General features: G+C 41.2%; 2 protein-coding genes across 2 annotated transcripts in view; both read right to left on the bottom strand.

Annotated features, from left to right (window-relative positions):
• On the bottom strand, nucleotides 1-5,636 carry pgm2 (phosphoglucomutase 2). The gene is made up of 13 exons (XM_072463117.1): nucleotides 5,510-5,636; nucleotides 4,831-4,998; nucleotides 4,482-4,673; nucleotides 3,882-3,965; nucleotides 3,612-3,805; nucleotides 3,358-3,547; nucleotides 3,180-3,277; nucleotides 2,761-2,941; nucleotides 2,595-2,688; nucleotides 1,606-1,735; nucleotides 1,341-1,533; nucleotides 189-322; nucleotides 1-104 (listed from the first exon to the last, which is right to left on the bottom strand). The coding sequence occupies exons 1-13, from the start codon at nucleotides 5,582-5,584 to the stop codon at nucleotides 2-4; spliced, it is 1,836 nt and encodes a 611-aa protein (XP_072319218.1). The 5' UTR covers nucleotides 5,585-5,636; the 3' UTR covers nucleotide 1.
• A 1,176-nt stretch (nucleotides 5,637-6,812) lies between these two features.
• zcchc7 (zinc finger, CCHC domain containing 7) overlaps nucleotides 6,813-15,966 on the bottom strand; it is a 34,706-nt gene continuing 25,552 nt past the window's right edge. Inside the window, exons 8-10 of the mRNA XM_072462461.1 lie at nucleotides 7,891-7,986; nucleotides 7,565-7,682; nucleotides 6,813-7,489 (exon numbers count right to left, since the gene is read on the bottom strand). Of these exons, the coding sequence (XP_072318562.1) occupies nucleotides 6,945-7,489; nucleotides 7,565-7,682; nucleotides 7,891-7,986 (759 nt within the window). The 3' untranslated portion in view covers nucleotides 6,813-6,944. The remainder of the gene's footprint in view (nucleotides 7,490-7,564; nucleotides 7,683-7,890; nucleotides 7,987-15,966) is intronic.

The raw sequence follows: 15,966 nt of genomic DNA, 5'->3' as shown, positions 1-15,966 counted from the left end.
GCTACTCTGGCTTGGGTTGCAGTTTATTCTTCTGTGGCTGGAAGAAATGTTCAACGATGGCATCAACCAATTCATCCAGCTCCTTGGTCAGACTTGTCACATCACTTATTGAGGAAAGAAACAAATATTTATTATACACAGGTCCTCGTGATGGGTAGCCAAAACATTTTCCCTTTATAATGACTTACCTGTTTCCTGGAGCAGTGCAAAGTTCAGTGTAGTATTTAATTTTAGGCTCAGTGCCACTGGTCCTCATAGTGGCAACTCCACCGTTTGAAAATGTAAACGTTATCATCTGACTTGAACGGGAGGTAGGCAGAACCTGAAAACCAGAAATAATGCTTCAAAATAAAACACTGGCCGACACAGAGTCTAGAATCCACGGCAACAAATGGGCGATAAACACTACATCATTTAACCCAAATTATATCCTTTGACTTTTCCAAAAACTCATCCCCAACCCTGTTTCACTACAACCCTAAAGCCAGACAAAATGTTCAGATAAAAAAAAGGACCATTAAAGTCTTTTGGGCTCTCATGTTTTTCCAATAATGACTTAGTTTCATGATATTCTATCTGTGGTGACATTCATAATAGTTTTACTTCCGTAAAGTTGCAGTTTGTGAAGACATTTTGAAAAATAAAATGACAAGAAGCAGTGTTGGGAGTTCTAAAAACAGAATCCCTCTGTGATGTCATCAATGTGCGACGTGCTACGATTTACGCTGACCTGATACACTTTTCTGATTGTGTAAACCACCATTCAACAAAATGCAGGTGTTATATTGTATTATTGTCAAATCATTATTGTATTTTTTCTTGTTTACAATGTGGTAGCTTGATAACAGTGATGGAATTACCTCTACCTACCGTACTTTCCGGACTATCAGTCGCACCTGTGTTCATAGTTTTGGCCGGGGTGCAACTTATACTTATATTCTTATACACCGGAGCGACTTATATGGGATATTATGTTATTTTCACACTTGCAACCGCATGTCATACTCCATTGCAGCTTATATATGTTTTTTCTCCTCTTATGCATTTTTTGGCTGGTGCGACTTATACTCCGGAAAATACGGTATGTCATAATTGCTGTTGCTATAATGATAAACTTTACACAAACGGTCAAACTGTGGGCAAATAGCCAAAATATTTTAAAATAAATAAGGTTGATGGACGATACATTTAACAGTGCAAATATAATCTAGATATCATCCAACTGACTGAAGTATCTTGAAAGACCTTATACAAATCCTAAGCATTATAACAATAACTCATTACTATTACAAGGAGCAGCTACAGAGCGAGTTCCGTTTTGTTTTTGAGAACCCACTTACAGCTTTGTGATCCGGCTGGTTGCTGTCGTAGCCAGTCGTCAGGTCTCGCACAGCCGTGATTGAGAAACGACCACACTCGGCCGGGTAAGAGTCCTTGTGTCCCTCGTAGTTTCTCAGGCGTTCGAACAGACTGCGGATCACGTCTTGGTCGTGGCAGATGAAGTAGGAGTTCTTACTTATGTGATAGCCGTAGCTGAGAGGAACAGAAACGATCACTCACATGTCAGTGCACTTTGTCAGCCGTCGTTTATATATCGATACTTACTCGTTAAAGATGGCTGTGAGCTGCTGAGAGAGAGTTGTGTTTTTGGTTGCCAGGTAACAAATCATTTCTCCTGCTATGGCCGCGGCACTCACTCCATCCTTGTCCAACACGAACGGGCTGCACATATAACCTGTGAAATAAAAATACAGACAGATTTACTCCTACGGCTGCTGCGCTCAGAAGAAGAATGATGCTGGTGCTAATTAAAGCCAAATAAAGCAAATCCCGTTATATGGAAACTATCTGAACAATGTGATGTCATATCCTGAATTACTGTCGAGTCAATATAGATCAGCCGTATTAACAAAGCGTTTCACCAATACGGCTCTGCCCCAGTATTTGAACGTGTAGCAAGTAGAGTACTGATATATCGCCCACAATGCCTTTCTTCTAAGCCACTGTGAGTAATACCTGGTGAACAGAGACCCTTAACTAATTTAAAAAAACATCCTTGCTGTCCAGGTTAAAAACACTTAATATAATAGGCCTATGTCGTCTGTCAGTGGTCAATTTATCACCATCAGCGAGTAATTTACTATTTAATATTAAGAAAGCAGCACAGAGGGCGCGCCTTGAAGATATAACTAATAATAACAATAATTTTCAATTTGGTTTTACATTTTCTTATGAATAACAAATATGGCTTTCAAAAATGTATTCAGTGTCGACGACGTCTTGATTAAAAGATTCAAACTGATTACTGATGATTGAAACTGGATCTACAATTGAATAAACTGGACAGAGGATTAACAGTGTTGGATGTTCATGTCGAGTGCCAAACGTCTCAATGCATATGTGCCCCGCTGTGCCCCGCTGTGCCCCGCTGTGCCCCGCTGTGCCCCGCTGTGCCCCGCTGTGCCCCGCTGTGCCCCGCTGTGCCCCCCTGTGCCTCCATGTGATGGGTGGAGCGGGTATTGATTTGTCTGTGTAGAAAGTGACACTGCATCACGTGAATGACCCCTTATTCGGTGGCTTGTTGGCACACATACCTATGGCCTCTTCAAATGCAAACAAAACCGTCTTGTCCTGGACTAAAAGATCTCTGGCTCTGTTGCCCATCCACTTGAAGCCAGTCAGAGTTTCCTATATTCAAAAAGAAAACCGTGTAGCTATTAATCCAATTACATTTAGTGAAAAACTACATTTAATACAAACCTCAAAATGGAATCCCTCTTTCACCGCGATGGCCCGCAATATTTTAGACGAGACCGTGCTCGCCAGCATGTAGAGGTTTTTCACGGAACCGTCATTAGTATTCTGCAGTTTCCAGCAATAGAACATCCACCAACCGAGCAACGCACCCAATTCATTCCCAGTGAACACTCGCCACGATCCACTGACCGAAAAAAGAAACGTTAAAAGAAATGTTCAAATATCAAAACAAAAATATTTTAAATGTCAGGTTGTTGGTCAAAGTTTAGTTTCTAATCCCTCCTGTAGTGTAGTTAGTTTTATGTATTATGTTCTCATTTATTAAAACCCCTTGTGTATATCCACACAGCAATGCGCTTCTAATAAAACATTCCTAATGCATTTCTAAATCAGTTTTGTCATAATGTATACATGGTTTACACCTCTCCTGCTTCTCAGCCATTGCCAGGCGGTCAGCGTCCGGATCATTGGCCAAAACCACAACAGCGCCCTCCTTCTCTGCCAGAGCAAACGACAGAGTCTAGAAAAGACACACGATGAGCAACACAAGCTGCAGATTTGGACACGTCACATGTGTCATCGAGGTGTGTGAGGACGTACAAGGACTCCCTCTCCCTCCTCGGGGTTGGGATATTTCACCGTGGGAAATTCCGGATCTGGATTTTTTTGTTCCTCTACAGCATATGGAGGATGAAGTTCAAAGGCTTTAAATGCTTCTTGGACAAATATGTGGCCGACACCATGCACAGACGTGTGCACGATTTTCACCTCAGAACTCTTGTTAATTGCACTGCAAACAAAATGCAAATGTAAGTTTCAACGTGTCACTTTGTGCTCAATGGTGAAAGTTGCACCTGTGGTGACAATGTTTCTGGACAGCTTTGAAATAATCCATATAGATATTCTTGTAGGGATCCTTTAGTAAAGGGCTTTTCGATGCTTTGTCTATGTTCCATGATTCAGGCCAAGGCTCAAGGTTTTCCTCAATAGCCTTGGCTATGCCTTTGTCATGAGGAGATATAATTTGGGCACCATTTTCCCAGTAAACCTAAAAGCATGAGAAATCACACAGAGGGTAAAGAACACAGTAAAAGGTGAAGAATAAATCTGTCAAAGGCTGTTACCTTGTATCCATTGTCTTGTTTAGGGTTGTGAGAGGCGGTGACCATAATCCCAGCACACAGACCCAAATGTGAGACAGTGAATGGCTGTAACAAAAAAGATACACGACATTGTTATCATTTTTCTAAATATTGTATAAACAAAAGTGTCAGAAGTATATTGCTCGCACAAAGTATGTCTAGCAAATCATAAGTATAAACTATTATCTAACATGTAGAGAAAAGTGTTTATTGTGCGAGTAGTTTCAGTGCAATAAACATTCAAATTACCACAATAAACATTTTTGGAATGACGGCAAAACAAACTGGGGCGGGTCATTATTTTACCACATTCGAATTGAGGCAAGTAAGGACTGCAATCACTGGTGTAATAAACTCTTACAATTACAAGCATTTTCTGTAAAATATGGGCTATTGGATCAATCATTTCATTAATTTCATGTAAACGGTATTAAGACACAAGTTACATAGCTACAACAGTTAAAAAATATTAATTTAAAATCTTGCTGGGACGGCGACAAATGCCCAGGTCTTCAATAAACGGTTGCAACAAATGGCAATAATTATAAGTTTGTTTCGCCATTTTATTTGACCACTACTTACCACAAATGGCGTGGGTGTGATGTCAGAGAACAGGTGGACGGGCACCCCTCGACTGATGAATACAGCTGCGGCGAGACTGGCAAAGCGTTGGCTGCTGCCGCCACTGGGAGGATGCGCCCGAGCGTCAAAACCAATCACTACACCTCGCTCTTTAAGGTTCTCAATGCTCACCTCCAGATACTGACAGAAACCCTGCGAAACCGTGAGAAAGAACGTGATGACAAGCGTGAACTGCTCATCCCGTGGCACGCATGATTCCAGCATGAAGCGCATCGCCAGTGTCACAGCAGAATCTGCAACAGCGTGACATGGCATGTGACTCAAAACGCCAGCAGATGTATTTACCCACCTGTGTGGTCTGGATGATGGTGAGGTCATTCATACACGATATCCCAGGGCCCATCGCTGCCCTCAGCCCTGCAGTGCCAAACTCCATCCGAGAGGAGAAACATTTCTTGAGAGCCTCCACATTTCCCAGATTCACCATCTCCTGGATCATCGCTGCTGTCTTGGGGTTCTACAAACACAACAAAATGCTGATTGTATTGTGTCAAAAATATGTGTACTTATGTATGTTTTTTAAATATTACATGTGTAAAAGCCTTATTATAATGATAATTATATTAAGTGGTTCCTTATGACGGCCTCTGAGCATCCATTGAACGGCAAACCCAATTTGATTATACTAATACATGTGATTTCCTGTCCCAATGTGACCTGATTGGTGGCGTTGCCTGTCTCTTTAGGCTGATGAATGACCATGTGTGCAATGACCATGTGTGCAATGACCATGTGTGCAATGACCATGTGTGCAATGACCATGTGTGCAATGACCATGTGTGCAATGACCATGTGTCTCAATAAGCGGCTTCTACATCAGCGGGTCAGTGCACAATACATAAATATAACCTCCATCTATTCTAGCACAACATATATGTTAAATACCAGTGATCTATGAAAAGTACAGGCCACGTCAGAGACAGATTGACAGTTTGAAATAAGTCCTGATCGTGGCTGTCAAAGCTCACCTTGTCGTGCAGGAGCCATTGCCTCACAGCAGAGTCCAGTTTACTGTCCCCAGTGGCGGGGTCGCGGTTTTCCATGTCGGTTCGGACTCTGGTTCGGACTCTGGTTCGGACTCTGGTTCGGACTCTGGTTCAGAGCGAGGTCCAGCGAGATCAACACGAAGAACAACAGCTCATGTGCTTCATATGTTCAGACAGAAGGGAACGTCCACACTTCCTCTGCTCACTTCTCCGGCACTTTGCAGCACTCAGCGCTGCATTGACTGGACGTATATGACGCGCTACGTTTGTCACGTGTTCTCGTGTTGCCTTCACGTACCCACGGCACAGACGGAAAGTTCCACTTTGATGATATAATAAAGCATATGTTGCAGGGCACGCATTTACCCCCAGCAGAGTTCTTTACAATATTGAATTGATACTGATAATTGACTTTATTCCTTAGACTTTGTCGTAGTCCTAAAAGTTCTTCTTCCAGTGCCTTGACTTCCAGTGCTTTGTCCTCAGAATGGTTATATAATAAACGTTCAGATTGAAACGCTTTATTATGCCCATGTCCCAATAAAGCATATTTATATCGTCACATGACCGGGCATCACGGGTGTGACGTCACATACGTGTTTTCGTCAGGTATAAAGCACAGAACACACACGTGGAACACGTACAACTACAGTAAGTGGCGGTAAATGAACCTTTTCAATTGGCTGCACTGACAATCAAGCAAATGTTGATTTAAAATATTATTTTTAATTATAAACATTTTTTTTTAAACATTCTGGGTTGGCTGCGTTCAGTAAATCTCCAGCTCCACTAAAACATTAGCAGAGTTACGTTTAGTTTACTTATGCCATTGATATCATTCTTTAATATATTTTATAATTGATGGTCATTTGCATTTTATGACAATAGTCTGAGACACTATTCAAGCTAATTCTGTAAAATAGGCCATATTGACTAAACGGTGACACAACAAATTCAAAATTAAATATCTAGAATAGACCACCTGATGTACGACCCTGGTGTGGAGCAAGCTGTGTGCTTTATTGTAATAAGCTTTGAGTGTTGAGCGTGAAAACACATTTTCAAAAACATGCCAAATGATTATTATATTCATCATCATCATCATCATCATCATCATCATCATCATCATCATAATAATAAGCACTAGTTTTACGAAGAACCAAACTGAAACAAACTGGAAATACGTTTTATTGAACGTCAATTAACAGAAGTGATACTGGTATTTATAATGCTAAAAATGTTCACTTTTCCCCACATTGCCTAATGTTTTTCATTCCTAATTTGACATTTAAATCAGCGAGTTCTGTTTGCAGAAACGTTAGATGTTTTACTGACAAGACCAGATAGAACAATGTGAATCATAAAATCCAGAGTTAACGCTTTTCCTCATAATTTAACACTAAAACCCAATCTAAACTCATCTTTTACGTTTCCTTTGTTTAATAATAAATAAGTTTTCATCAGTTGGGTACATCTTCTCGGACATATTTTTGTTGGCATTCTTTTCTTTTTTCTTCTTTTTCTGATTGTAAATCTTTTTGGCCGGCTCGGAGAGAAACCCCCGTTTCCGCGCCTCAGTCCAGCAAAGTGCCTGGCCATTTTTCTTCATCTTTTTGCCCTTTTTCTTTCTCTCCATCTCCTCGCCTTCTCCTCCACCCCTTGGAAAATCATCCGCTTCATCTAAAACTACTTTAGCTTTCGGCAGAGCGTCTCTAGACTGAGGGACTGGTCTCTTGGGTTTCCATGGCTTTTCCGTCGAGACCGGCCTTTGCTTTTGCTGCTTGCTTGTTTTTGAAACTGAAGCGTCACTGAAAAAGATATGGCTGGAGACGGGGAGGTTCGTTTTATAGCTTAAGCTCGCCGTTTCCTTCTGTTGGTGGAAGCTTTTTTGTTTCTTCAGTCGGGGTCCTGGGGTTGAAGGGGATTGAGGGACCTTGGGAATTAAGCCATTGTTCTTCAGATCTAACAAAAACAGATTTATATTAAGAACAGAACTGACAGTAAACAATGTGTTGCGTTTTTTTTTTAATCACTTACCTTTAACCTTCTTTTCCATTCTGTTCTGTCTGACTTTGATCTCAGCTGTGTTGTCATAGTGATTTATAAAAGGCGTGCAAGGATAGGTTCCATTAAACATCCTCTGCCTGTGACACTCCTAAAACACACATTCACACAAACACGTGTATGTACTTCCATGTACAACTGAGGGAAATAAACGTAAAATAAAAGAGATTTAAGCCTACTACAATCGACAATTTTGATTAACCAATTCAAGAGTACATTGAGAGATTCCACACAAAAAGGAGAGAGACGGATCTAACAAACAAAGCTTTAGATCAAGCCAAAACACTCGAGCTACTTACATGTCCAAAATGGCCCTTCTTGGAGCAGTTGTAGCAGTAAGCAGGAGTCCGGCCCCGACTCTTTCCCTTGTGCATTGCCGGAGGCCCCATCTTAATCTAAAGAGAAAGGAAAAAAGGTGTCAGCAGAAAGCTAATAGAACCCATTATTACGGCCTAATTTCTCCCCCGTCTCACTCCTCTCACATGTCATTCTCCTGGTGTCTAATGAAATGGGATGCTATGTATTGTACGCTGAATACAGTGGCCATATCAAACCAGTGATTACCGGGCCTATAGTCTGAGGTCTGTAATGACCCAGTATGATAAGTACTGTGTGTGTGTGTCTGTGTGTGTGTGTATTGGACACGGGGTCCTGTCCCCTTTGGGCCAGTGTTCTGAAAGCCTTCCACGCTCCAGTGCTCCCAGCAAATATACACTGATAAAGAAAGAGAGGGCAGGCCATGGCATATTTACTTCCGTCTCTCGCTCACACATGCACACCTAATGCTATTCCCAAAGCTAAAGGTGCCCCAGTCCTGATTCCAAGATTACGGATCATTTGTGTCCTCGTCATTTCTTAAACATAGCTAACCTCCCCTGTTTTTCCTCGGTGTCCCCTTCTCCAAGCCACGCGGACCCCTCACACTTGTTTTCCCCCCTTTCCTCCCTTTCTTTTCCGCTTGAGTAGTTTTGCAGGAGAAAGGATGAATGCTATTAGGGCGTTGCGTCATTATCGGGTCAGGCGGCCGGGGCCCCATCTCCATCACAAAGGCCAGGAGATCACAGACCTCTTGTGAGCGTGGCTGCGTGTACGCACACACATGTGCACACACACACGCAGCAGCACACCAGCACGCCGCGCACCCCAAGGAGATCACCGTCCCCATCTCAACTCCCCCTCCACCCAGACCTTCACCGAGCAGTTCCTCTTCCCATTCATCCCTCATGTAAATTGGCTGTAGGTCTGCCTCCTCCTGACCTTGGGCTTGTGTTATCTGCACATACTGTGATCCAGCCTACAGACACAACCAATCAAAGTGTAAAAAGAGCAGTAATGAAATCTCCTCCTATTCTGTGCCCAACCTGTGACTGACTGTTTGAACCCTGCAATCCACACGCATTTGCATTAGGATTTAAAGAATGGGCCTTATATGATATTAATTAACTGCATAACCCTTCACCTTATTCATTCACAGTCTAATTTGATTCTGTCGTCCTATCAGGAGAATCTAAATGGCTAGCATCATATCTATTAAGTGTCTAATTTGTCCTCTTTTTCTCTTTGGGGAATCAACATTAAAACCTCTATAATATGCATAGTCTGCAGAAAAAGAGGACATTACAAACTGATGATGGGGATTTGCTCCAACACATTCGATGGGGATTCATACAAGTATAGATACATATAAGTATAGAGCATCCTTTAGCACGAGAAGATGTAAAATGTCAAACACAGAAAGTCATTTGGAATTTTTGAAAGTTGGGTTTAAAGATGATTGGAGAGGATTTATAGCTTTTTGGCAATTCTATGTCATGTGAATAGACACATATTCACTGATCTTTTCCAATCACTGACTGACCATGACATCTGGTAAAAGACAAACCAACATGAGAGTAATCTTGTTTTTTTTTTCCCTTTCCAAAGTGCAACAACTACATCAAGAAGCATAAGAAGATGAGGCCAAAGTATGCATGTATCCGAGTGAACACAGGAGTTTAAACTTGAGCCTGCCCCTCTGTCAGCTGATGCACGACGAGGTAGGCTGAGGAAGTTCTCGTGCGTGTGCAAGAGTGTGTGGGGGTCAGTTTCCTCTCATACACACATACGCACAGACACACAGACACACAGACAGGAAGGCAGTTTTCCCACACTTGTCCCTACACATCCACTGTTTCTCTAAGCCACGCTCGCCTCTGCTCTCGGCCTCGGCTGCTGGTGGCAAAGCTGTGATAATCCTTAGGCCAACACAAAGCTCGGACTGTTACCAGCTACAATCTGAAGGAACACGCATACAGTTATCAAACCCAATCCGAGGAGCAAACAGGCTTGTACCGTGTGTGTGTGTGTGTGTGTGTGTGTTCAAATGCAGGGGCCAGCGGCACTGTTTTGCATCTGTTATTGCAGCAGTGGGGAGAGGTTTGCATATGTTACTGGACCCACAGGAAAGCAACTCTGCATGCTTTATCATCAGAAACACAACGCAACACTGCTGGGCTCATGCCAGATCAAACAGGCCTCCCGCGCCTGTGCAACATGCCAGTGTGTACATATTATTGCCAAGCTAATTAGACTGTTGTGAATTAGCAAGATTGAATGCCTATAAAAGGTGAACATCTTCTCTCAGAGTGCCCTAAATGAAAACAAAGACAATGAGATTAATCCTCTTACCATCATGTGGGATTTTGAAGAGTGCAATTTAGAAAATAAACAACTTATTAGAAGAGCTATAACAAGCCAATGATTGTTTAAGGTTACTGTGAGCCGGGGAGAGCAGATTGGTTTTAAAAACAGCTTCTTTGTTTCTCCATTATCCGCCCTTATTAAAATACACATTTTCTTATTTTCTACAGTCTTATCTTTGACACTAAATACTAGGCTAGTGAAAAACATATGAAATTGTTTTGACTTGCAGCTGGGTAAATTTGAAAATGTAAAATGCAAATACTTCTACACTAAAAGAGTGGAAAGAAATGATGATGGACAATGTGGCGTGTGAAACAATGTTGGAGACTGAATAGATGGAATGGGACTCAGCAGTGGGACAGTTACTTGTTATGTTGTAATACAAGCCTTACGGTTTTTGTTTTGTTGGTTTTTGTTTGTTCTGGTTCCGTTTTGTTTACTATAATAAACATTTGAATTATATTTAAAAAAATGAATAAATAATCTAGATTAAAATAAAAGGCTGCAAAAAAAGATGGACTATACTTTTTTGTGAAGATCTCTGCACTGTGTGGTTAAACTCCACTCTCGCTTTAAGTAATACCTCAACCAACCTCAACATCTGTGACATATTTTGGATGATAAAAAAAAAATCAGTTTTGTCAGTATCGCCCAACCCTTATTTGACACAATGTGTAGAGAAAACGGTCATGCCTAATGCACATTTTAGATGAGGAGAACTGGACTTCCTGGAGGAAATCAATCCAGACACCAGGAGAACATGCAAACTCCACACACAAGTGTGATAATGGGATGAGGGAGCAAATGCCTCTGGGTGCCACCCCTAGAGGGGAGAAAAATCTTTTGGGGGAACTACTAGGAGTAATCTGGTCAAACCGTGACAGGCGGAACAGGGGATACAAGCTTTACAATCTATTCAAGTCGAGGTCCAAGTTAGAAGTTCAGGCGCACGGCTGAATTCATTTGGCATGTTTTGGAAATCTAATTAGACAGATGACATATGGACGGTGTGGAATGGGGGTTTACACTTAATACTGTGAGATGGACAGATGAAGTCTTTTGCCCCAGAAAAAAAAAAAATCCTAATTTTACAACCGCACCAACCTCACAAATGTGCCAGGCTTTCAAGTTACACGAACACCCCATCGACACCACCCAGCTGAGCGGAAAGGCACAAAGAGGTGAGAAGTCTGCAAGCCCTCTGATAACACGGCACCTGTGTGTGTGGAGGCGCGGGCTGGCAGGAGTGTACAGTCCTATGGTTTTGCATTACGCTATAGAACAACAAACCCGTCTCAAACCGTGGCAAAAACCTGGGCCACACTCTGATGCAGGTCAAAGCACAACTTTTAATTTCACAAAATTACCAGTGCAAGGTCCATGTTTCCAATATTTGTCAGTTTGAAAGTTTGAAAAACATTTTGTCACTTGTGAAACATGTCTAACATGAGTAATAATATTATATGAGAAATGAGACCATTAAAACATACGCGTTTTACTTCACTGCAGTGAATGACATCGCCACAAGAACAAGTTTCTTTACAAGTTTCTTTCCCTCATGAACACTTCTTAAACACTGTCACTTCAACCATAATTTAATCACTCACTGCACTGTTCACTTTCTGCACTACATATGTTTATCTGTACAACTGTAAATTTGTGTACATATTAAGCCTATAGTTTATTTGTATTATTTTTTTCTGCTTATTGTTATGACTTATTTGTTTTATTGTTTTGTGTTGCATCGATCACCATTTCCCGTTTTTTAATTTTGCAATAAACCTATTGCTGGAGTGTCAGGACCGGAGGGTCACTCTGCTATAATCATGCAAAGTTATGAAGTTTAGGGTAATGGTTGATATTAGGAAAGAGTTGGGTTAAAAGGGTAAGGTTAGGAAAATTGACAAGTTGTAAGCAAAGACTTTGAAAACAAATGTATCGCCTACTAGCCTCATCTCATCTTGTGCTATAAAATAAGACATAAACCCCTCAAAAATATAACTTAACATAATAATAAGGCCCGTTCAGCAACAAAAGTTAACTCGTTACCGTGGCAAACGGGTCACTTCCGTTCCTACGGACCCGGCTAAATCTAGCACTAACCAAGTGCTTTCTCTGATGGAAACTACCAGATGTACCAGAGCGTGTGCAGAGAGGACAGCCCAGTACAATGAGGAGGCAGCAGAACACAGCTGAAAGAACACCAACTTCAGGTATTCACTAGAACTGAACAAAACTAGTAAAGAGGAGAGACCGCACCCAGTCACCTAATATTCCCATACTTCACCTTGGACAAAAGAATAGGAGACGGCCCCCAAATCCATGAAGGAAAATGTATGTAGTATTCTGTTCAACCACTAGAGGCTGCTGCAAGCCCATAGTCTGGGCTGTTAATCTGATCCCGCTGTGCACTGTGAAGTGAGACGATGAGGTGTAAAAGATTTACTCTGCCACAGTGGTTAACTTGTGATTTGTATGAGTTACACCAGGACACACACATGCACACATGCACACACTGACAATATAGAAAGACAAAAATACATGTAATGCATTATAAAATCTACAAGTTTGCAACGTTCATACAATCTGAAATATGCGTCATCTGCTTAATCCTAAACAAGTCACACTGAGCTCAGAGGAAAGTGTACCAGAAATGCCCCAAATCCAAACGCCAAACCCTTGAACACTCACAATGTTGTACTCGATGTGACACTGATAGACCATTTCTTAAAAATGTAATTGATTTTTGCCACCGACATTGCCAATACACACACTGACGGCGTTATCTGTCTCAGCCGTTCTAGAAATCACAGCGTTCTAACAATTAGACAACCAAAATGAGTTTTGTATAGTGCAAATCCATACTACGGCCTTTGGACTACGGCTCAGCTCATGGTCCAAATTGACTTGACCAAACACTGACAGATGGACTATGACCTATTGGACCATGCGTTTTTGATACAGACCAAAAGATTGGAAAAATATTCCGCTACAAATGTACTTAAATTGTAATACATACATTTTTCTGTTAAAATTATTATGACTAAATAATAGAGGAAAGGAAATATAATGATGGCAGTCTAAAACAAAGCTACATGCCGGTGCAAGCTCCACTGGGCTCTGGACACTTTTACGACGACCACATTTAATATTTTATTCTTTTCACTTTATGGATTACAGCTGGACTTCGGCAGCACAGTTTTGCTTCATAAAGGGTCCAGAAATACTGACATTTCAGGAAATAAAAGAGACAAGACTTGCTAACCTTGACAAAACAAAAGTATATGTGAATTAGACATGCCCCTTGGAGAAAGACAGTGAGGGCCAAGGAAAAGTGGTACAAAAAGGTGAAAGGGTGTTAAGTAAAACCCGAGAAATGGGCAGTGAGGTGAGAAAGAGGAACCCGAAGGAGTTCAGAGAAGGATTTTATTCCCGTGACGAACAAAAAGGTCACGGGTAAGTGTTTTTTTTTTCCTCCCCGACCAAAAGACACGACGCCCACAGACACGTGCGCTCTTACCTGGCCCAGGGGAAGAGATCAATACACACACTGATACTAGCATGAGGCGCATAGAGCCTGGTCAGTCCAACGATCAATACACAAACACAAACAGGTATCACTGTTGCTGTGGACAGAAAAGCCTATCAGTCAGACCTCACTCCTAAACTACTTTAAAAGGTCTCATAAATCTATTACCTCCTCACAAGTAAGCCACAACCAAAAAGTACACTGTGGACACAATGAAAAAACTCCATTTGTTTCTTATCCGTTTTGGCATTTTCGGTCTACTAAAGCGGTAAAACTATAGATGGGCTTTGGTTCAGTAAATGTATACATATATTTCTGTGCCATTTGCCCCCTTCTACACAGTTTAAAGTGACCAATTTATTTTTCACATTTTAGTCTGCGAAGGCCTGTGTGGTAGGAGGAAAAATTCAATCTCTATATTTTTGGGATTGTCCCAGTGATGATATTGATATTTTAGCAATTTATCAATAATTAATAATAATCATTCCTGTAAATGTAGTGGTTGAGGGTCAAGTATCGCACAAAATGTGAATAACTGCACATTTCACTGCAAAAAACGGAAATATCCATTTGGGATTTGTTTTAAATTCAAATCAGCACTTTTTGCACAAGTTATTATAGATTATATACCGGACATTTCAATTTATTATTTCTCATTCAAATTTAGAATTTCAAAACAATTGTAGCGGTCTTTACTGGGAGGAGACTGCTGTTATTTCAATAAACATTCAAGTCAAATATAACATTTTATTCAAATTAACAACAATGAGAATCCCAGTAGTGTCATCTAAATCTGAACTTTATTAATTAGATGCAGACATACAAACTGACATGCCTAATTAAAATCACGTTAAAGCCAAGTTGATTACGGTAAAAGCAAAGCCATACTTAAAAAACAGATACAAGATATTTAACACCAGTGGGACTAGAGCTTGCAGTTCTGTCAGCCGTCAGTCAGTGGCAGTCTGCCCCAAACACTGCCAGACCACCACCACCCACACACCAAACACACACCAAGCACACACCACACAGGGAGAAGTGACTGCAGCTCAAGGCACTGCCTACAAATCATGCATTTATGAATGATCTTTACATGCAGCAATGTACAGACAGGAGGTCACTCAACCTGCACTGTGGCCTTTACTGATGCCTCTCCATCCATGTCAGCCCCTCGCCGGGCTTCATCCCATACTCACACTTCAGCGCTGCACTTGGCAAAGGTTTAGGCCTGAATCCTTTCAGAGCAAGCAGGTGTAGTTGAGATTATATATATATATATATATATATATATATATATATATATATATATATATATATATATATATATATATATATATATATATATATATATATATATATAGAGAGAGAGAGAGAGATAAAAACACTGCGATCATAAACAACTCGCAGAATTTCTTTTTAAATTATTTGTTTGAAATATTCCATGTAAAATGTGTCAAATTGTTGTGAATCAAGAATCAAGCCACCTTGAGCAGTACAGATGAGAGAAGATTAAAACTCATCGGGTGTCTGTGCTGGCATAATCAAACTGAAAATATACTACAAATGTGCAAATATTACATCTATGAAAGTGTCTACAAAACACATGCCCTTAACTCCATTTTCCCCTATATACATTTGCTAAAATGTGTAAGTGAGTGAGTGAGTGAAGCCCCAGGGCTTTGTGGACTCTACTGTGTGGTTTGGAGGAGTTTGTTAGTTGAGGCCAGGTGCAGGAGGCACATACACTCTCACCCAAACGGGCCAGGCGTGCGCATGCGCGCTAAAATACGCACGCAAAAATACGCACGCAAACACACACACACACAAATACGCACACACACACACAGAAATGGAGCCGGTAGCAGGGCGGTCTGACAGAATGCCTTTTCACACCTGGCTGAGCCCAGCGGAAGGTGACAGAGTCACATCTCCCAAAGCGAACACACACACAGCCGCTCACATTGGGGAGTTCAGGGTCATAAGCAGCATCATGAATAAAATGAGCCCATCTTAAACAGAAGGACCCTGTGTACGTGGTGTTTGTGTGTCCCTAACCCCCATGCCAGTTTGGATTTGTAACGACCTTCTGTTCACAGTGCTTAAATGGCTTAAATACTTCAATTAGACCTAGGTCACAATCTTCCACCCGTTAAAGCACGCCATC

This window comes from Eucyclogobius newberryi, unplaced genomic scaffold, assembly GCF_026437365.1.
Source record: "Eucyclogobius newberryi isolate DKJ021-1_F unplaced genomic scaffold, fEucNew1.0.hap1 SCAF_4, whole genome shotgun sequence".
Lineage (NCBI taxonomy): Eukaryota > Metazoa > Chordata > Actinopteri > Gobiiformes > Gobiidae > Eucyclogobius > Eucyclogobius newberryi.
The sequence above is the reverse complement of the archived record's forward strand: the minus strand, read 5'-3'. Positions and strand labels throughout refer to the sequence as shown.

Coding starts and splice junctions, on each gene's coding strand:
- pgm2 (XM_072463117.1), bottom strand. CDS start 5,584: ATGGAAAACCGCGACCCCGCCACTGGGGACAGTAAACTGGACTCTGCT. Junction 3,806..3,881: donor AACAAGACAATGGATACAAG/GTAACAGCCTTT, acceptor TCATGCTTTTAG/GTTTACTGGGAAAATGGTGC. Junction 1,736..2,594: donor TGCATTTGAAGAGGCCATAG/GTATGTGTGCCA, acceptor TTTATTTCACAG/GTTATATGTGCAGCCCGTTC.